At 42.7% G+C, this 21,754-nt stretch overlaps 1 protein-coding gene across 2 annotated transcripts in view; it reads left to right on the top strand.

Moving 5' to 3' along the window:
* The window catches only part of Rcl1 (RNA terminal phosphate cyclase like 1), a 41,515-nt gene that overhangs the window by 5,891 nt on the left and 13,870 nt on the right, over nucleotides 1-21,754 (top strand). Inside the window, exons 1-5 of one of the 2 annotated variants that reach the window (XM_028764027.1) lie at nucleotides 7,604-7,663; nucleotides 9,897-9,968; nucleotides 12,268-12,443; nucleotides 15,513-15,587; nucleotides 16,005-16,129. In XM_028764027.1, the coding sequence (XP_028619860.1) occupies nucleotides 12,384-12,443; nucleotides 15,513-15,587; nucleotides 16,005-16,129 (260 nt within the window). In that variant the 5' untranslated portion in view covers nucleotides 7,604-7,663; nucleotides 9,897-9,968; nucleotides 12,268-12,383. Of the gene's footprint in view, nucleotides 1-7,603; nucleotides 7,664-9,896; nucleotides 9,969-12,267; nucleotides 12,444-15,512; nucleotides 15,588-16,004; nucleotides 16,130-21,754 lie in introns of those variants that run through there. The other variant, XM_028764026.1, reaches the window with a different exon arrangement.

Raw genomic sequence — 21,754 nt, 5'->3', positions numbered from 1 at the left:
CCATTGAGAAGATCTCTCTGCCTTGCTCTGAAGGCAGAGACAACTCCTTCAGTTTCTTAACAAAGAATATTTTCCTGCCTTAAACGACAGCCCCCATCCCTCCTTGTGACTCCAGTCCCTCTTCTTACCTACCTTCCTGCTGTGCACACCTCCTCCAGGAAACTAACAAATCAAAGGGAAAAGGGGAAAGTTGCTCATCCGGGCCCTCAGTACATCACCCCATTGTCTTCCTTCTCATTCTTCCTAGTCTGTCTCTGGTTCCAGTTTTGTCATTAAGAAATGTAGATGATTGAAAATACTGAGTGTAGAACATTTATATGACATTCAGCAAGGATCCCTCATGAGTGGCTAACTTTTGATACAACAGTATTTGTTGTTCATACCTTAGTCAAAAAACATGGTAATTTAAGAAAGTTTAAGAGTTTGTTGGGCTGCATTCATAATTATCCTTGGCAGCATATAACTTGTTGTAGAGTGAACAATATTTTAAGTTTTTTTTTTTTAATTTTAAAATTTAAAAAAAATTCCTGAATATGAAAATGAAATGAAAATACCACTTTTTGATCTCTTTTTAAATTTACTTTTGAAGAACATCTGGCTCATTTCTAATTTTGAACTATTCTTCTGCACAGTTGCTCGACTCCTTTGTTCTAATGTGTATGGGTGTTTTGTCTACATGAATGTCTGTATTACTTGGGTGTCTGGTCCCTCAGAGGTCAGAAGACACAGGAGACCTTCTGGAACTGGAGTTACAAATGGTTTTGGATCTTTATGTGGCTTCTGGGAATGGAACCCGTGTCCTCTGGAAGAGCAGCCAGTATTGTTAACCACTGAGCCAGCTCTCCAGCTCACTGGGCTGGTTTTTAAGAGGACCACAGTCTTCCTTTCTTTGGTTGTAAATGCTGGGTTGCATGGTAGTTGCCTCTTTCATTCTTTTGGATGGTGCCAACTCTCTCCGTGTGGGTATGAACCACTTTATGTTCTCACCAGCAGTGCACCAGTGCTTCAGTTTCTCCCCATCCCTGACAACATTTGAAATGCTTTTCATTTTAGTCATTCTGGCCCATGTTTACTATGCAGCCATTTTTCACTTTATTAATTTGCATATACCACCATATATCTAATGTTTTCTGTGAAATGTCTTCATGTCATTGCCCATTTTAAAATATGACTGCATTTATTCTTGTGATTTTTGGATGTAGCTTACAGGTAGAGCCCAGAATATTTGAGGCTCTGTTCTTTGCACTCCCTCCTTCCTCCCCCTCCCATGGTCACAGAGGGGGGGAGGGTTAGGATAGGTCTCTGTCTCAGTGAGTTTCTCTTATTCATTAATTTGACTTTTGCTTATATCTGTTATTTCATTCTCTAGTTTTGGATTTATTTTGTTTTTTTTTTTCTAGATTCTTCAGGTGTTTAGATGATGACGTCTCTTTTCTAATAACAGCCAGTGCCACACTAACCTGCCCCATTCAGTAATGCTTTAGCTGTATCCCACACATTTTGATATATTGCATTTTGGTTTTCTTTCAGTTTGATGTGATTTAAAATGTTTCCTTTGGGACTTTCTTGTTGACCCATGGATTGGTTATTCACTAGTATGTTTGACTTCCTAGTGTTTAGATTATTTCTTGCTTTCTTTGTGGTGCTGATTTTAACTTTATTATAGTATGAGGACATCACTATGATTTTAACTCTTTTAAATTTGTTTAATTTTTAAGTCTATTTTGGTATAAATTTGTGGTCACTTAGAAGAACTGTCTATTCTGCTTTTTTGTTGGTTAGAGCCTTGCCAATGATAGGTCAGTGCTAGTTGGGACACACCTTGACCAGGAATGCCTAGATGTGCAGATCCTTGGCCCTTGCTTTAAATGGCCATCTCGCTTAGAATCCTGAAGCCTTGGGTTTGCTGAATTCTTTACCTCTCTTCCCAATGTAAGTATGTGACTAGATCTCTGCTTTCCACTTTTAATTTGGCTCTTTTAAGCAGCTTATTAAGGATGGGTGACTGGATTTGACTTGGGGCACAAGTTGTAACTCCGCCCTCAAGTCCAGTAACAAAGGTATCTCAGTACTTAGAATCACAGTGCAGTGCTTACCTTACCTCATGCCAAGGGAGCTCTGGTCTGTGAGAAATGCAAAGATGGTACAGGGAGGACAGAAGGCGTTTTGAGAGACAGCATATTCCCAAAACTTGCAGTATTTTCTTGAAGTCATTCTGTTTTATGAGGACTTATTGTTGGTCTCTTACTGACTTTTCAAATTAAACACAGGTACATTCTGTATATAGAAAAAAAATTATATTTGGAGCGCAGCACCTCCTGGGTGTTTTAGCAGGGATTTCCCCTTGTCTAAGGAAGATTTCTCCATTCTTGAACTAAGGCCTCTATTTTAAAAACAAACCCTTTGTTAAATTTAGTAAATGCACCATATCTTTCAAAACAGAACGTACAGATCTGAGTTTTATCAGATGCTCTTTCACTAGTAGACTCTGTGATTTCCCCCTTTATTTAAGTGCTTAGTGCTGTAGTTAGTAGTAGTGTAGTTATTCTTTTTTAATAATTTATTTTTATTTTATGTGCATGTTATTTTGCCTGCATGTATGTCTGAGTGTCTCAGATCTTGCGGTGAACCTGTGTCCTCTAGAACATTTAACTGCTGAGCTATCTCTCTAGCCTATAACATAGATATTCTTTCTTTTTTTTTTTAATGATTTATTTTATATATATGAGTACACTGTTGCTGTCTTCAGACACCCCAGAAGAGGGCATCAGACCTCATTACAGATGGCTGTGAGCCACCATGTGGTTGCTGGGAATTGAACTCAGGACCTCTGGAAGAGCAATCAGTGCTCTTAACCACTGAGCCATCTCTCCAGCCCAACATAGATATTCTTATGTTTCATCTTCAAGGGTTTTTTGTTTGTTTGTTTGTTTTCTGTTTTTATTAGAAAAGAGACAATGACCCAATCTGACTAAGGAGCATTCTTACTGGAGTGGGTAGTTGAAAAATCCATGATGATGATGATGGTGATGGTGATGATGATGATGATGATGATGTGTATCTGTTTTCTTAGGTATTATTTGGGGGTTTTGATCTGTTTTGCTAAATTAGTTTGTACTTGAGGTTATTTTGAAAATTAATGTTCACTATTGACTTGCAGGAGCCCTCTTGTATTCTTTTTTTGTACTTTGGAATATGCAATTTGCCAATAATTGTATTTTTCTCTGAATGTTGAAAAAGTTTCCAAGGACTTCGCCACTGCTCTTCAGTATTGATCCATTTTCTTACTCTTTGGGTCTTTTTGTGTCTTTGTTTTGTGTTTTGTGTACTTTCTTAATTATAAATGTAGTAATAGAGGCTAGTGTGTTACAAAAGCTCTTACCCCTGGAGGAGGGTGGAGCCAGCGGAGTTGGTGAAGTTCTTGCAAGCGTGAGAACGTGGGTTTGGATCCTCAGCATCAGGGTTGTTGATTTCATTTCTTTCAGTTTCATATGAGAAAACCAAATTACACAGAAAATTTGCATGTATGAGCAAAATTGTAGTTTCATATTTATGTTATAAAAGTAATACTTCTTTGGGGAAACTTCTTATGATTCAGAATTTAAGCTAATTGGTGTAGATTGCACACTTAATTCCTAGACCATAACATTTCCATTTCCCAGAGGCAGTCTTCCAGACTTTCCCATAAGCACTCAGTTCATCCGTGACTTGCTTTTTTTTTCGAGTGGTAACTTTTGATTTAGGGAACCCTCCATACACTTTCATGGTTTCTGTTTCTGTTTAAGGTATTTTACTACAATCTGTAGCTTTTCCTTTCTCCTCAAGAATGTCCTGTCTCCTTAAGAATTATGCAGGTCAAGAACTTATAAAGTGTTACATAATCTCATATAAAGGATATATTTTTTCTTAGTGACTGGACGTCTCTTAACTGAGAACTGGGAGTGTTTGTAATGTCTGTCTTTAGGACTTAATGAGGAAAAGGACAGCGATGATTTACTTAATCATCTATTGTCTTGCTTTCCGGTTATTTTCTAAAGAACTCGAAACCACATTGAATATGTTCCTTTTAATCCTTCTCTTAATATACTATGAATATTCCTTTCAACTGTTATTGTTTTCTTTTCCAGTTTTTGAGGCATAATTTTACTCTGTAGCCCATGCTGGCTTAGAAGTCATTTCTTCCTGCCTCAGCCTCTTTGAGTTCTGAGATTACAGTCATATCCTGCAGTTCAGGCTTTAAAACATTCTTTTTGTTGTTGTTTTTGTTTTTGTTGTTGTTGTTGTCATCGTTGTTTTTTTGTTTTTTTTTGTGGTTTTTTTTGTTTTTTTCGAGACAGGATTTCTCTGTGTAGTCCTGGCTGTCCTGGAACTCACTCTGTAGACCAGGCTGGCCTCAAACTCAGAAATCCGCCTGCCTCTGCCTCCCAAGTGCTGGGATTAAAGGCGTGTGCCACCACTGCCCGGCGCTTTAAAACATTCTTAATGACTGAATAGTATCACAAAATTTGATATTTTGTGAATGACGTGAATTAAAGAATGATTGTGTGAAAAAGTAGTTGCATTTCATGTGATGTTTTATGCACTTAAAAACATATACACATGGTTTGTTAAGGGACAAACCTCTGACTTCATTTTGGTTCAGTTTAGAAAGGAGAAGGAATTTAGAGTCTGTTTTCTAGGTTCAACTCTCTGAAAAGCCAGTGTTACTAACGTTTGTCTTTTTCCAGGCTCTGTTTTTATCATAGCCCCCCCTTACACACACACACACACACACACACACACACACACACACACACACTCATGTTTTCTTTACATAGTCATCTCTTATTGTACCCTGGAGGTGACTCATTCTGGTTGAGCACACTGCTGTGGATATGCTAGTCCAAGTGCTATTTGTAGACATTTGAGTTAGAATAACTTGAAATTGGAGCTGTTAAGTATAGTTCATTGAAATGTACTCTTTTCAGGTGAATCTCTGAGTTTGAGGCCAGCCTGGTCTACATAGTGAATTCCATGGCATATATACAATATTATAAATATTATGATATATAATATATTATATATATAAATATATTATACATATTTATAAATCAATGTTAAATATATATGATATAAATAGATATTTTACATACATATATACATACATGCGTGTATGCATACATATACAGTGAGACCCTAAAAAAGCAAACAGGATCTGTAAATTAGCTCCTTTTTATTTTGTATTTATTTTGCTTTTTGAGACAAAGGTTGTCTGTCTAGCCCAGATTGGCTTTAAAGTCGGGTCCTCCTGGCTCAGATGGGAGGGCTGATGAGCCTCGTGTTAAAGCATAAATAGGAGCCTTCAGGATGATTCGGGAGTACTTAATACAAGCCTCAAAGGATTGACGGGCAGTACTGTAAGACGTAAACAGTGCTTAGAAGATTGTACCATGAACCTGTGTGACCTCATCATCCAGGACAAGAAATAGACTGTGTCCATGTCCATGTCCTTCCAACTTTTCAGTTGTCTGCTGTGTCTCTGGTGGCAGCCACATCTTGCCCTGAGTTACACTGTGTATTCCCAGACAATGTAGCAACACTGTGCTTGGTTTTGAAATCTTACCCCTACGTTTTTCAGCCCTCTGAAATTTTCGTCCCCAAGGAGTTCCAGGTGTGGTAGGTGAGTGGGCAAGAATCTTGTGTATCTTGGCTGAGGGTAGGGAACTGCTCTGTTGTTAGGACACTTGATCTTTTACACCAGGTGATGGAGCTGTGCCTTCACTGCTGGGAGCACTCTGGAACTGCTCTGAGGCTGGCTTTCCGTGCCAGCCTGCCATGACCCAGGATGATCCTGCCTGGAGCTTTTTTAAGGTGCCATTCTCTTCCTACTCATGTTCCTGCCAAGCAATGGCTTCTAACTGAGGTCAAGATTAAGAGCACCCGAGGATTGCAAAACAAAATGATTTTAAATTCACTCCCTCCCTTTCTCCCTCCCTCCCTTTCTCCTTCCTTCCCTCTCCTTGTGCTCTTCCTTCTCGTCCTTCCTTTTTGTAATCTATAAGACCTATGGGACTTTAGTTCTAGGCTTTATTCGTAAACGCTTCTTTGCTCCTTTAAGTAACTAGAAAGCTTGAACAAACCAAAAGTTTGCTTTTTTTTCAGAGTACTTTGCATTTACTACAAACCTAATTAGAAAGTGGCATTATAATACAAATTGTGCCTGGTTTTAGAAATAGAATGTTCTATAGAAGTAGCTAATTCTGTCCTCCAATTACTTTCAAATTTTTGTGATGTTTCCTATAGATGAACCGTGTGTGTGTGTGTGTGTGTGTGTGTGTGTGTGTGTGTGTGTGTAAAACTGAAGCTACAGATTCGTGAATAGCTGTGCTATGTATAGTTTAGCCACTCGGATGTGTACTAATAGCCTTTGTCCCACCACACCCACACCCTTCACCGCATCTCCCATCTCTCATCACACCCCTCCCCCATCCCAGTTGATTCCTGAACTGCACATATAATTGAATTCCAATTGTGCAAATGCTTTGTTTTATTCTCTACAGGGTCTCACTATGTAGTTTAGGGTGGCCTGGTGTTTGCTGTGTATTCTACACTGAACTCGAACTCTTGATCCTCCTGCCCCAATCTCCCTGGTGCTAGGATCGGTAAACATTTTTCCCATATACAAAAATACATACTGTATATAGTATGCATGTGCTTTTAAGCATGACCACATTGCTGGCTTCATCACCGTTGTGCTTTAGAGTCATCATTGGGTAAGATAAAGAAGCCTTGAACAAAGTGCTGTGCATCTGATTGATAGCTGGGATGACTTAAGCTACCAGTGGGCAGGAAGAATATATGACCTTAATATGTTGAATAAAGGTAAGATTCATATTCTGGCAGAACAGAAGAAAATTGTTTATTTCTAGAATTTTCCATTTAAAATTTTTAGACTGTCACTGACTGGTAGTAATTTTTAAAAAATGTTTTACTTATTTATTCTGTGTGTTTGCATGCGAAGGTCATGACTCCTTGTCTTCCCTCCAGCCTGTGGGCTCCAGGAGTCAGACTCAGCTCGTCAGTCTTGGTGGCAGGTGCCCTGTCTTCTGAGATATCACAGGCCTGACTGGTATAATTAAAACTGGAAAGTTAAGTTGGCATGGTGACACTCTTTTAATCCTAGCATTTGGGAGGCAGAGGCAGAAATATTTCTTGAGTTTGAGTTCAAGGTCAGCCTGGTCTACAGAACAAGTTCCAGGACAGCTAGGGCTACAAAAACAAACAAAAAAACCCAAAACTGGAAAATTAAATCACTGACCGATTGGGGTCTACTGTAGTCTACTCTGTTCTTATTGAAAAGGCGTGTTGATTGGAGACCACCCAACTGTTTGCAGAACCCTTCGTTTTGTAGATAAGTTGGGTTTTCCTACCGTAAGGGCTTGGTTTTGAGGCGGTAAATGGAGGAGAGGCAAACTGCCATGGTGCAGTTAAGGACATGGACCTTGGAAGAGAGGCAGGCTCAAATCCTGGCTCCACAATTGCTGTCATTTGAACAGGTTAGGCGAGTTGGCAGACTCTGGTTTTAGCTTTTGTTCTGTGCAGTGGGAACGGTGCCATTCATTGCCTTGTGATTATAAAGATTAAATGACAATGTATGGCTGAAAGGAAGCCTCCGGTAATGACTGTAAGTTATGTTCACCATTTTTGTCTAAGATTTAATGGTATTTTTCTGACTTTTGGGCGAATGCTCTTCGAACAGCTTGCAGAATCTGCTATGAGAGGAGTTGTGGGCCACATGAGGCAATGAGAGGTAGGCGGGAGCTGCTCAGGTGACTGGCTCTCCCTTTAGGGGTCAGTTTATGTGACTTCTGTGGTGCTAATGTATTACAGGGGTGGGACCTGTCTAGGCAGGAGAGTTGGTCTTCCTATTGTTCTTAAAGAATAGAACGTTGAAGTTAGAGGAGAGGCAGGGAGAAAGGCTCGAGGACATAGTCTTCTGTCACACTTAAGTTTCCTTCTGCCTTCTACTCTTCCCTTCATACCTACCTCTTTTAAAGGATTGCTAGTGTTTTTGAATGTTTGATCTCTTGTCTGGAACTCACTGTGTATCTAGGCTGGCTCTAGTCTCATAACAGTCCTCCTGCCTCAGCCTTCCAGATGCTGGGATTACAGGCATGAACCCACTGTGCCTAACTTTTGACAAGTTATTGCATTTTAGGTAATATCTATTTAAGCAAATTTGAGAGGATAGACCGACTGGTCAGCAGTTACATGGTGGCCCACAACTGTCTTTAGCTTTAGTTTCAAGGAATCTGACACCCTTACACCAATGCACATGAAATAAAATTAAAGAAACTATTAAAAATATTTAGTTTTTTCCTATGTGTGGGTATGTATTTGTGTGCATGTGAAGGCCAAAGGTTGACATTAAGAATTTTTCTAGATCATCTTTCACTTTATACATAGTTAGAAACAGTCTTTGTTGTAGCTTGCTTGCTCTGGTGATGATCTCCACCTTCCACACTCTGGGATTACAGGTGAGTTGTCAGCATGTATACAGATAGAATCTGAACTTCAGTACTTGCTACACCAAGTACTGCACCTCCTCAGCCACCTCCCCAGAACCTCAGGTACTCTTTTAATGAAAAACAAAACAGATAATAACAAAACCACCAAACTGAGCTAGTCAGATAGTAATAGATCAGACAGGGAGAGGGAGAAAGGGGACCCGTCATCTGTGAAACGGAAGGTAGGGTCTACTTAATATCCTCGTAGACACTCTGGAGAGAGGACAACTTCGATTTTTAAAAACTCACTGTACTTTGCGCTGTTTCTCCCTTGTTGGGCATTCTAATTACTTCTCCGTCTTAAAATACCATGACTAAAGCAACTAGAGTATTCTGGGCTTAATAGTTTCAAAGTGAAGAGTCTGTTCATGGGTGGCATGGCAACATGCATCAGACATGGCTGCTGGAGCAGAAAGCTGAGAGCTCACACTTTGGAACAAACTGGAAGCAGAGAGGGTGAACTAGAAATGGTGCAAGTCTTTAAGCCTGTAAAGCCCTTCTCCAGTGACATATTTCCTCCAACAAAGCCACACATCCTAAACCTCACCAAACTGAGCCATAGGTGTTCAAATGCTGAGAGTGTCATTCAAACTACCATGCCCTTTTATAGGTTGGTATCTTAGGGTTTTACTGCTGTGAACAGAAACCATGACCAAGGCAACTCTTACAAGGACAACATTTAATTGGGGCTGGCTTACAGGTTCAGAGGTTCAGTCCATTATCATCAAGGCAGGAACTTGGCAGCATCCAGGCAGGCATGGTGCAGGAGTAGCTGAGAGATCTACATTTTCATCTGAAGACTGCTAGCAGAATACTAACTTCCAGGCAGCTAGGGCCTAGGGTATTAAAGTCCACACTCACAGTGACACGCCTATTCCAACAAGGCCACACCTCCTAATAGTGCTACTCCCTGGGCCAAGCATATTCAAACCACAGTTGGTTAGATTTACTTGTTTGTTTTAGGACAGGGTCTCACTGTACTGCCTTGGCTAATTGGGGCTCACTGTGAAAATCAGACAGGCCTTAAAGTCAGAGATTTCCCTGTTTAGCCTCTCCAGTGCAGGGGTTAAAGCTGTGTGCTACCATGTCAAGCTTTTTGACAGATTCTATGCAGGTGAAGTTAGCATCCTATCAGATGGCTAGAGTACCATGTATATTTGTTTTTGTTGTTGGATGTGAGAGGTGAACTATTCTCATCAATGCTTTTCCACTGCTCAGAGCCTTTAGCCCATGATTGAACTGTCAGCCAGTTCCAAAGGGAACCCCAGATGTGAGACCACAAGTAAAAGTCTTCTCAGTACCAATTTAGAAATAGTGCCTTATGGAAGATGTTGTGTTTTCCCCTCACAGATTTTGAAGCAAGCTTTATAAGGCTATTGGACAAAATAACTAATGGTTCTCGAATTGAAATCAACCAAACAGGTAAGCTACTCCTCTCTGTTCCTAAAAGCATCTACATGTACTACTTAGACATTCTGCTTCTCATTTGCGTGGTATAAATACTATATTGTGTTTTTTTTTTAAAAAAAAAAAACAAAAACCACTTTACTATTTTGTGTTTATATAAGCCATCTTCATATGAATGTTCAGAGAAGACTTTCTGAAGTTAACCCAAGGCAGTGCTAAGTGGAGACTGTAATAAAAGTTTATTGTGCTGGATCATTAATATATTAGTTTCAAAAAATAAATTAAAAAAATATATTAGTTTCACACGGAAGGACCCAGTGTGTTTATGGTATGATTATATATGAACACACACACAGAGTGTGTGCCTAGCTTGCTCAAGGCCCTAGGCTTAATTCTTAGTGCTAGAAGAAAACAAATAAGGGAAATCCACTTGATTTAGAGAAGTAGATAAGTGGCTGTTTCAGACAGAAGTGAGCGCCCCACTCTGACATACTTAGCATATGCATAACTGTCTAAAGTCTGTTTCCCTGTTCAGTGTCGTTGGATTCTTACCGCAAACTTCCAGATGTCCTACATTATTGTAGGTACTGAAATCTGTTCTTTTAAAAATGTGTTTTAAGCTTATACAAATATATTCAAGAAATATATTGGCCCTTTCCTCTTCTAGACTCTTCCTTGAGCCGTGTCAGCCCAGTGGGACTGTGCTTTTGATGTCCTGCTGCAGGTTGCTTTTTGCTGTCCTGTGCTGAGCTCTCTGTATTCTGCGGGTCACAGTTTAGTACTTTATTGTGTACGTGGGTACTCCCTACATTGAATAGGATGTAGGACAGACGTCATTTGGTTGACCCCACAAACTGTATACCTGTATTCCAGAAAGGATTCTTTAGCCTTTCCTATGAGTTGACTCTCTTATGAAAGAAGGCAAATTTGGATTTATAGGTGGTACTGGACCAGGTCGATATGCTAGTCTTCTGCCTGCATTCAGCCACACCTACTGCAGAGCAGGTAGAGGGATGAAGTGCTCCTATGTCCCTTTCCAGTTGCCTTAGTGTTGTGTTAGGGTTTCAGGTGGCAGAGAGGGTGTGCCCAGCTCAGCAGTTCATGAACGGGCAGGCTTGGGGTAAGAGAAAGAATGTTAGTACACTCTTCTTCATCCTTTCATTCAGTCCAGGCTCTTGGCCTTCACAGTGAGGCTGCTCCCTCAGAGTGGGTCTCCTGAAGCTAATCCTCTGTGAACTCCTTCACAGGCACAGGCAGAGGTGTCACCATTCTTATGGTAGTTGGAAATACGATCAGTTGACAGTGATGTTTAACCATCACATGCCCCTTGTGTATGCCATTCCTTGTCCTCCTCAGGATAATGATCAAGTCACTTTCTTGTCTGGTTAATTTGTAGATGTAAGCAGAATGATAGACCCCTTTTTAGCTTCTTGACCTAAAGTTTGTTGTTGTGACTTAATACTGTTTAGAATAATAATCCATTTTCTCTTTCTGAGGAATGTTAGTAACTTTGATCAGAGTGTGATCCCGGCTGGAGTTGTTTGGATTTGGTATTTAATATAGTAAAACCTATTTATTTTATAAAATTTCTGAGAGACATTTTTCATTTGTATGTCTGAGTGTATTTCCTTCCTCTAATGGTTTCATTTCTGGTAAGTATTCCAGAGAGGGCATAAAAGACTGACCAATAGAAACACGCGTTAATCCATTTACTCTGAAGCCATCTAGGATATTTTACTTGGTTTCCTTACTATATGTAAATGCAGTGAGAATTTTTTGTTTGGATTATATGAATATGTGAAAAACTGAACTAGGATAATGATGAGTGCCCACGAACATAAAATCAGTTGAGGTATTTCGCTAATATCAAATTAAAATAGCTACCACCGATCATATAGGATATCACAAGAACCCGCGCCGTGTGGTATTGTGTTTAGAAAGTGGAGTGTGTGAGAGCCCCCATTTGAGGGGAGTGTACAGGATGCAAGCTACCGGTATGCTGAGATCGTGGTGTGCTGGGAGCCTTGTGTCTGTCTGGTGCCTCTGTGCTCCACTGTGACTGGCAGCTTAGCCAGCTTAGAGAGGAGTGTATTCGTTACTGGTATTAAATTGTACCCACCGTTTATTATTTTCCAGAGGCGTGGTGGCAGTGAGTCAGCTTTTGAGATGAATTGTAGACTCTGAGGAATGGCATTCTGTGCTCCCTGGACGCCTTGGCCAGGTTCCCCTTGGAACTCACTCCATTCCTTGTTGTCTCCACATTTTGTTCCTGCTCCATCATTTGTTGTTTTGTCTGTTTTCCTCTTGGTTTAAGGAACAACGTTATACTACCAGCCCGGCCTCCTGTATGGTGGATCTGTGGAGCATGACTGTAGTGTCCTCCGTAGCATTGGCTATTACCTGGAGGCTCTGCTTTGCCTGGCTCCGTTTATGAAACACCCATTAAAAATCGTTCTGCGAGGAGTGACCAATGATCAAGTTGACCCTTCGGTGAGTACTGAGGTCAGACCATGGTATGATTTTTCTTTTGTCTGTTGTCATAGCCCAAGTTCTTAGAAAGAAGTTTCTTATCAGCACAGTTCTGTTTTCATGTGTGTTTCTTTTTCTGTTTACCTTGAAGCTTAGAGGTTAGTTAATTCACTCCAAGACACAGATGAATCAAGTCTCGTAATCATCAACTTGGAGGTGGTGGTTAATGTCCATCAGAGTGCCTTTCTTCGTTGTGTCTATGAACCTTCAGAATAGACGCTTGCTGCCTCATCATACTTGACATGAAATCTGCCTCTGCTAGCTGCAGTGTGGGTGGAGTTACTATAAGGTCACGTGAACACCAAGGCTAGAGGGCAGCAGATGAAAGTTTTAGGAAATGATATCTCTGGGTATTGCCACAGTATAGTCTTGCCCTATCCTGGCCTTGGCCATTAATTCAAGGACTTTTCACCTAAGAGGTTTCAGACACAGTGGGCTTGAGGGCAGGGAAGGAATCTCTGAGAGTTGGTGGCTGTGGGAGACAGCAAGCTTCTCACTAAGCAGGCCACCTTTCTGTAGATTGGAGGAAAATGGTTTAATAGCCAACATGAGTTTTAATTTTGTTCACCATGGTTGTCATGTCCATGTTAACATCCTGTGGGGAGGGAAGCAGTTCCCATTTTAGGATACTTTATTGACTAGTAGAGGCTTTGTGGCCATGAAGTCCTCACTGAAGGGGCCCCCTGTCTTCTCTATAGACACAAGCCACAAAAGCTTCCCAGGGTAGCTGCAAGGTGTTGTTGCAAGTTTTTGGACTGACAAGGAGCAGTTAATGGTGACTGCTCATGCTTACCAATGGTCCCATATGGTTAATGTGTTCCTGGGTAGTCAAGAACTTATTTCTCAGATCTGGGAAACTTAGCCACATGGACTCTTCGTAGAATGCTCAGGATTTGCAGCCTTTTGCTACAGGTGAAAGATTGCTATGCAACCTGTTTAAAATTTTAGATTAGAGCTTTTTGACCCTACTCCCACATTGTCTCGAGATTCTAAAAAATGGTTGCTTACTTTAAATAGGAGAGGAGGCATCTGCACGTTTAGATTGTAGGTAGATAAAGTGTTTCATAATGGTAGGCACAGGTTTGGGGTTTTAGCACTGTGCTCCCTGTTTCATACCCATTCTATAATTGCTAATGATCATAAACACTAGCCTAAACAAGTTTTAAAAACACTTTATGTGTTAGTAACAGATAGTTGGTAAGTTCCCCAGAAATAGTGCTTTTATGTAGATTTCCTTCCTTCCTTCCTTCCTTCCTTCCTTCCTTCCTTCCTTTCTTTCTTTCTTTCTTTCTTTCTTTCTTTCTTTCTTTCTTTCTTTCTTTCTTTTTTTGGTTTTTCGAGACAGGGTTTCTCTGTGTAGCCCTGGCTGTTCTGGAACTCACTCTGTAGACCAGGCTGGCTTCGAACTCAGAAATCTGCCTGTCTCTGCCTCCCAAGTGCTGGGACTAAAGGCATGCGCCACCACTGCCTGGCGTAGATTTGCTTTTATAGTTAGGGACTGCTTTACTTTTGCCACCTACAGCTAAAATGACCTTGCTTTAACCTGACTAGCCTAGGTTAAAACTAAGGTAGTTGATCTTGGGTAGAGAGTAACTTCCTCAGCTTATGGGGTCTTTGCTCTCTGCATGAGGAATGGGTTTCATGAACTTCATGAATTAGTTCTTCCCTTAAGGAACTTTCATTCTCTTGGGGGCCCTGTGATGCATGCAGTTGAGGAGTGTGTGTCTTAGTCCAGTGAGCATTGCTGTAACGAAGTACCTGAGACTAGGTAGTTGATAAATTAAAACTTTTTTTCTCTTCTGGAAGCTAGGAAATTCAAGAAATGGTGCACATTGTAGCATGGTGAAGGGCCTGGCCTGGCAGCACAGAGAAATTGAGGCAAATCTAACCTCATATCAAGCTAATCTCAAAAATAACTAAGCCGATTTCCTGATACTGTCCATAATTTATTAATGAAGACTGCATTCGCATTACTAAGTCACCTCTAAAAGGTTCTACCAGCATTACAGTGACAAACTTCCAACATGAGAAGGCTGTCAAGATAGAGCAATTAGGGAGAGTTACTACTGGAAGGAAAACCACTCTCTGGGCTTTAGGGAAATCCTGGAGTAGATTATCATCTAGGTTTGTATAAGGACACCGTATAGTTTCCCACAAGGACAAAAATCACCCGATGACACATTTCTCAGAAATTCTCCTTTTGGATGTATTTACCTTTAATATTTAGTTACATTAGCTAATCTGTAATAGTTTGGCCAGATCCTGCCCTGGACACACCTGCCCCTGTCCGTTCTAAATGAGTTAGTTCCCGGGCCCTGTGTATCGTTTCTACTTCTGACCGCCCATTGTCTGCCCTTGGAGCCTTGTTGTAGGATCACTCAATTTAATAAGCCTGCTGGACTTGTGGCATCATGGAAGACAGTGAGGCTTGAAGCCTGTCTTAGGGAAGGAAGTTCAGATTCTGTGATCTCCCCCCATCCCCCTTGGAACCGTGCAGCTCATCAGAAGCCAAGCTTGGGACCAGGACTAGGGCTTCTGATCTCTTCTGCTCATGATGCCACTACCCATGCTTCCTGTCACCGGGCTGCCTCCCTGGGGTCTTCTGGGAGCTCTAAATACAGAAGAGATGAACTGTCAGTGCTACTGTGATTACCATCGGGGGGGGGGGGTTTCAGTGCTTCATGTATTTTGTTCCCTCTAAGGTTCCTCCCAACCCCCCACATAGACTCAGCACCTACATCAGGATTCGTAGGTAAACATTGAGGGGTTCATTTGACTTGCTCTGACCTGGAGAGATACCAACTCTTAAGTGTTAAAGAGTACACTTGCTATGTATATTGCTTAATAAAATAACACAATATTTATTGATAAATTAATAGAGTAAAAGTATTGGTGTGATACTTGTGAGAATGAGCCGAGGTCCCCATGTGTTTTCTGTGTGAGTCCAGCAGTTTCCTGAGTTTTGTCTGCCACTTGGACTCTAGCTACATGTTCAAAGTTTAATTAAAAATTCCTTGAAATAACTTACAGGTTGATGTTCTTAAAGCAACAGCACTCCCTCTACTGAAACAGTTTGGGATTGATGGAGAATCATTTGAGCTGAAGGTGAGAAGGTGTAAACTGCCGGCCGCATGTATGTAAGACATTGTTATTAATTCATTGGAAGAAATGTGATCTATTAGGAGGCTTCTTAGCCAGTACTTCAAACCTTGGACTGAGAGAGCCCTTTAACAGAAGCCAACATCGGGATCTTCCTCTGGTGGGTCTGTTATAAACACATTCTGAGTCCTTCACACCCCACCACAGCTGTTGCTTAGCCAAGGAATACAGCCACGTGGAGTCTGGCCCTTTGCCTCTCTTGTCTGAGTCATCCTGGTGTAGTTTGTGTCCAGGAGCTCATGAGACTCCACAGTGTCTTCAAAGTCTAGTGGGAATGATTTAGCCTTCCTAGGTTGGGGTGTCAGGGGAACCCACGTTTTCCGTGTCTGCTTTCTCCTGTCTCCTCCACACCACTTTGTGCAGATCTTGCGCCGGGGAATGCCTCCTGGAGGAGGTGGCGAGGTGCTTTTCTCGTGCCCCGTGAGGAAGGTCCTGAAGCCCGTCCAGCTCACAGACCCAGGAAAAATCAAGCGCATCAGAGGAATGGCGTATCCTTTGCATTAGAGTCCTTGTTCTCTTCTGGCCCCGTGCAGGTGACAGCACCACGTCTCTCCACTGTTTACACTGCAGGCAGCAGTCCCAGGAAAGTGTCAATGGTGAAATTGCACTAGATGTTTTATTATCTGTCTCACAGTGACAAGATTGACTCATTGTTCTTCACTCAATACTCCAGTGGCCACTTAATACTCCAGCTATACAGAGCATAGCTCTAGTATAACATGTAAATGCTGTAGGGGTAGGAGGAGTGGCTGGGGAGCTGGGACAGGGCTGGGCGTGGCCAGCTGTCTGGAGGATTTTTTGGAGGCTAGAATTGTAACAGTATGATCTCCTGTGAAGTGCTTCTTCCGAGTCCTTCAGGGGAAGGTCACTTTATGCATCTCAGTTAAGCTTCAGAATGTTTCAGGTTACTTCACATCCTATTTTGCAGATAGGGAAACTGAGGTATAAAATATAAAAGCTCTGTTTGTTAATAATGTCACATAGCTAATTGGTGCAAATGGGATTTAAACCTTGTCAATAATTCGGTGCCCAGCTTTTAACCTCTGCCTTTTTTTTTTTTTTAAAAAAAAAAAAACCTGTAGAAAAGCAGGGACATTTGGAGAGCCTTAAAGATAGAAGCTTGTGAAGCAGGGCAAGAAAGGAGGTGCTTCGGTGAGAAAAGTGGGTGTTGGCAGAGGAAGCTGCGCACCACAGTTCTGAGGAGCAGCTAGCGATGTGGGTGGTTAGACTCAAGTAGTCAGTGCCAGTTGATGAGCATGATGCGGTAGGGATGGAGCAGGAGCCCGTGGAAAGCTGAAGGCCATATTGAGCAACTGACTTTATTTAAAAGTCAGTGATTTTCATCTGAAGAGCAAATTTGCATGTTAGGACAACTTGGGTGATCATATAAGAACTGTTGTGATATTTTGGAAAGTATGGTTGTGGATGAAACTCGCCTAGTGGCAGCCACTTAGGGACAGAGTTATTGTGCCCTATAGCGAGGCGGGGAGTGGGGTAGTGAGAGGTCAGGTAAGAGCTGCTGAGAGGGTGGAGAGGCACTGGAGTGGTTTTAATGCATTTTCCCTGAGGCTTGTTCGTAGGGATGTTTGCTGACAGTAGCTACAGAAATCGTCAGCGTATGGTGGAATGGGGAGAGCTGAGCTCAGTGTTACACAGTGGGTGTGATGGCTCCATGGAAATAAGTCTAGAGAGGACTTCAGAATTGAGGATCTTAGCTCAAGGGGCAAGATGTGGGCTAGAAGTGACCACAGTGAAGTCAGCAGCCATGAAGGATGCAGAGAGAGGAGACGGGCACCCTGGGCAGCCATCAGAACTGGAAAGCAAAGACTAACTATGGAGGGACGTAAAGAAGCCAGCACTTCCTGGATACCCAGGCCAGCAGCACCTGCTGAGACACTAAGGGTAGGGAAAAGCTGAAGGTCTGGAAGGAGCTCTTTTACAATTAATGGAGACAGAATATGTGACCAGTTCTGGATTGTGGGGTGAAGAACAGAGAAGTAGTGAGTTAGAGTTGTTCTTTTCAGAATCTCCACAGGCAGAAGAAGGAGAAAGATAAGGGGATGTCTCAACAGGGAAAGACTGTGGAGTACACTCTGTTTCTTTTTTTTTTTTTTTTTTTTTAATTTCATGTGCAGTGGTGTTTTGCCTGCATGTATATCTGTGTGAGGGTGTCAGATCCTCTGGAACTGGAGTTACAGACAGTTGTGAGCTGTTGTATGGGTGCTAGGAATTGAACCCAGGTCCTCTAGAAGAGCTGGGCCATCCTCTCTCCAGTCCAGAATATACTTTTGAAAACATGCTGTGGCTAGACAGATGGTTTAGTCTATAAAGCACTTGCCTTGCGAACATGAAGGCCTGAGTTTGGTTCCCCAGAACCAACTTTAAAAAACCAAGTATTGTAGTGGCATGTGTGTAATTCTTATACAGGGGGAACAGATAGGAGGATACTTGGGGTTTGTTACTCTGCCTGCCAATCCTAATTGAGGCGCTCAGATTTAATGAGAGTCTGGCTAGTTGACAGTAGAACTTTGTGGATGAGGATGGAATGGGTTTTAATGAGTTGAAAAGAAGGGGAGGGAAGGAAAAGAAAAGAGAAAAAGGTCGGGCAGTGGTGGCGCAGGCCTTTAATCCCTGCACTTGGGAGGCAGAGGCAGGTGGATTTTTGAGTTCGAGGACAGCCTGGTCTACAGAGTGAGTTCCAGGATAGCCAGGGCTACACAGAGAAACCCTGTCTCGAAAAACCAAAAAAAAAAAAAAAAGAAAGAAAGAAAAGAGAAAAAGTGGGGTAGATGGTATTCCTCAGGTTATCCTCTTAGTCTCCACACGTATGAACACACATGAGCACTGTTACAGAAACACAGACAAGAAAGGTTGTTCATGATTTGACTGTTTCCATAGGTTAGTAAAAGTGAACTTAGGAGGATAGGAGTCTGAAGCAAAGTGACAGGAAAGTTTAGATCTCAGCAATGGGACTTACTGGGTCTACTGTGCACTGCTGCTCTCTGATGTGTTGGTTGACTTTAGTCACCAGGCCTGTTGATCTACTGTAACAGCCGAGTAGGAGATGTGCAGAGTGAGGCACTAGAAGGTGTAAGTAGGCCATTGGTAGATGGTGTCTCCTGTTATTCAATGTGTGTTCACATTTATAGGCACACAGTAAGGTTGGCTCAAGGTTCGTGGGGAGAGTAGAAAAGAGTGGGATGCGCTTGAAAGTTGAGATGAATTGAGGATAAAGAAAGGTGCGGGGTAGGAGAAAGGCAGGCAGAGAGGGCAGCTGTGTGCCTTCCCAGTGTCAGGTCGTGACTGAAGGTGACAAAAGTCATGGAGTCATGAGACTGAGGCTTTAGCAGAAGTTGAAATTTTTCCATGAAGGCAAGCCTGGCAGGAGAAGCAGGTGAGAAGAAGGCCTGTTTCCTCCAGGGATGGAAGCACCCGGCAGAGTGGATGGGCAGTGCAGGGTAACGGTGGAGAAATGTGGTGAGCTGCAGAGTCAGGATGAAGCAGTTGCCTAATGTGCCTCACTTAGGAAGGCAGTGGGACTCACCATTCTGGGGAAGCCAGGAGGTCAAGAGATTGGAAGCCTTAGATTGAAGGTCAGATGTAGACGTAGGTGTGAGTGATGAGAGGAACTGAGGGGTTGAATGTAGGGAGTACCCTTGGTGTTTGTGCAGTACGAGTGGTAAGATATCTGGGTGGGGACAGGCATGCAGGCTGTGAAGGGAGAACATTGTCTGTCCTGGCATTCACTGCTAATGTTCTTTGAACCTTCCCCCTGTGGAGTCTGAGGCAGAAGATACTTGTGAGGTGCCACATCCTCCCTCTTGACTGAAGCGGGGACAAAACACCCAAGCCGGCAGGGGTCTGCCTATGGAAGCACTCACTGCACCCTTGCTCACATTCCTGTCTAAAGACTAAACATTCCAGCACCAGTCAGCGGGACTGCTATTTAACAAGCCCCTCAAAGGAATGTGGGCTTTCGCCTTTGCCAGTTCCAGAATCTGAGACTAAAAGCTGACTTTGGGAAAAGCGATAGTTAATTCTGTGGTTTTTACCTTTAGGGCTGGTTCTGGCTGGATTGAGCTCATCCTTGTTTTGGAGTTGGGAGGACTGTGGTTTTAACTGGCACCCCACCCCCGCCCCAGGACTGCTTTTCCTGCTCCAGATCAATGACCAAGCAGGCAAGTCCTGGGAGGGAACTGCTGGGGGTCCGAGCCAGCAGCTGTGACTACAGTGTAGTTCTCATTCACTGACAGCCATCCACCCTCAAGAGAGAAGGAGCAGTCTTGGTTTCATGATGCTGATCCAGAGCTCACGATTCAGTGTGGAAGAATTAAGTACAGGAAACTCGGGTGGGTTGGGATTTGTAGAACAGTCTTGGCTTTTCCCTATGAGTAAAGAGGCTAATTTGAGAGTTTGAGGCTTTAGGTCTGTTCTTTCACACACTGTGTACTCTGTGTGTGTGTGTGTGTGTGTGTGCATGCGCATGCGTGCGCGCGCGCAGGTTTTTTTGTTTGCTTGTTTTTTGTAGTCAGGTCTGTTTAGCTTTGGGCAAGTGCCTCAGTTCTGCATCCCAGAGGCTCACCCTGCAAAGCTGAAGAGCCAGGACTTAGGGACCTGTCACAGGGTTGCTGTGAAGATAAAATAAGGTGAGGTGTATGTGAAAGAACTTTGGGAATCCTGAGTGTAGTCAGGTTGTCTCAGGGTGGTAACACCTCCTGAGCTGTCCAAGGGACAGTGGGTGGGTCAGGCTCCAGAAAGATGGCACCCACTCAATCTAAAGGCTGTATGACCTGGGGCTGTTTGTCTCAACGGTGTTCAAAGTACATTCTGGACAGAAGGGGTGGTGATGAAACCGGGTTCTTTGTGTATTGAAAAAAAATCCCTTTTGCTCTTTCGCCATTTCGGATTTGTCCTCTGAGTCAAGTCAAATATTTGTCGACTGATTCTCAGTACAAAAGTGCTTTGGGGTTGTGAGGGATGCAGCAGTCAATCCCTTGGCCTTATGGAGCTAGGACAACATGTGTCTGAAGGGAGACATGGTAAGTTCAAGTGAGGTGCTGCCTGGAGGGCTTCAGGTGGGAGGCGTCTGTGGACGGAGGATGCCGGGAGGCGGTCGAGGTTGAAGACTAGCTGGGTGGAGGTAGGCAGCGGGTCCAGGTCGGAGACGGACTCACTTCACAGCAGGTATGCTGTGTTCAGGGCCAGTCAAGGAGAGGAGCTGGCTGGCGTACACAGCCTTTTGTTTCTTAGTTCTAATGAAAATCGTGAGTTGTTGCTAGAAATTACTGAGCAGTTCTTTGGGAATGGGCAGCTCACACTACATTGGAGTCCGCGTGGATTTACCACATGCTCTTTTCCCATTGGCTAGTCCTATGTGTTTCTCTCTAGCTCTTGATGGTGCACTGCAGCTTGAAAGTGAAGTCAGTCTCTGTCACAAAGTTTTAATTTGGAGTTATGGGTTCCACATCCTCAGTCACCTTTTGCTAATTTCTTCCTCTTCTTCCACCATCCCGTGTTATAGAGTGCTAGGTAGCAGTTTCCACCAGAGAGTATCAAGTAGAGCCTCTCTGTCCTCACAAATGCAGTAATTAATTCTTAAGTAACATGTTTGGGAAACCTGTGGTCTTTAAATCAGCAGTCACCTAGATCTTTCATGAAAGTTTTCTGCTTCTGACCCTTTGTTGTCTTCCCGGGAGGGGGCTGGGATTGGCCCAGGGTCATCTGTTGTGGTATCTGGGATGGCCTTAGGTCAAAGAGAGGCTCCTTATAGCAGTCAGACTGCACAAAGTTGTCTCGGTTGTCACTGGGGCCCGATTGTGGCTGTGATGAGCGCTGGCATCATCACACTGCGTAGAGTGGACAGTTACAAAGAAGGCTGGTTGGGAGCCACGGCTGAGCTGTGGGACTTGGCTTTATACTTCCATTCTAGGAATCTAGATTCTTTTTCACCATGACTGTATGAAACTTTTTTATAATAATAAAAAAAATTATAGTTATAGAGTTATTAAGTTAAATAATGACAGTTGGGAGACGGGAATTGTCAGTGCCAGCATGGCACAAACTTGCTAGCTTACCGACTTGCTTTTCCCTGTTGTGGCATGCAAGCATCATAA

This window comes from Grammomys surdaster, unplaced genomic scaffold (genome assembly GCF_004785775.1).
Source record: "Grammomys surdaster isolate TR1022 unplaced genomic scaffold, NIH_TR_1.0 141, whole genome shotgun sequence".
In the NCBI taxonomy this organism is placed as follows: domain Eukaryota; kingdom Metazoa; phylum Chordata; class Mammalia; order Rodentia; family Muridae; genus Grammomys; species Grammomys surdaster.
This window is presented reverse-complemented; position numbering and strand designations above follow the sequence as displayed.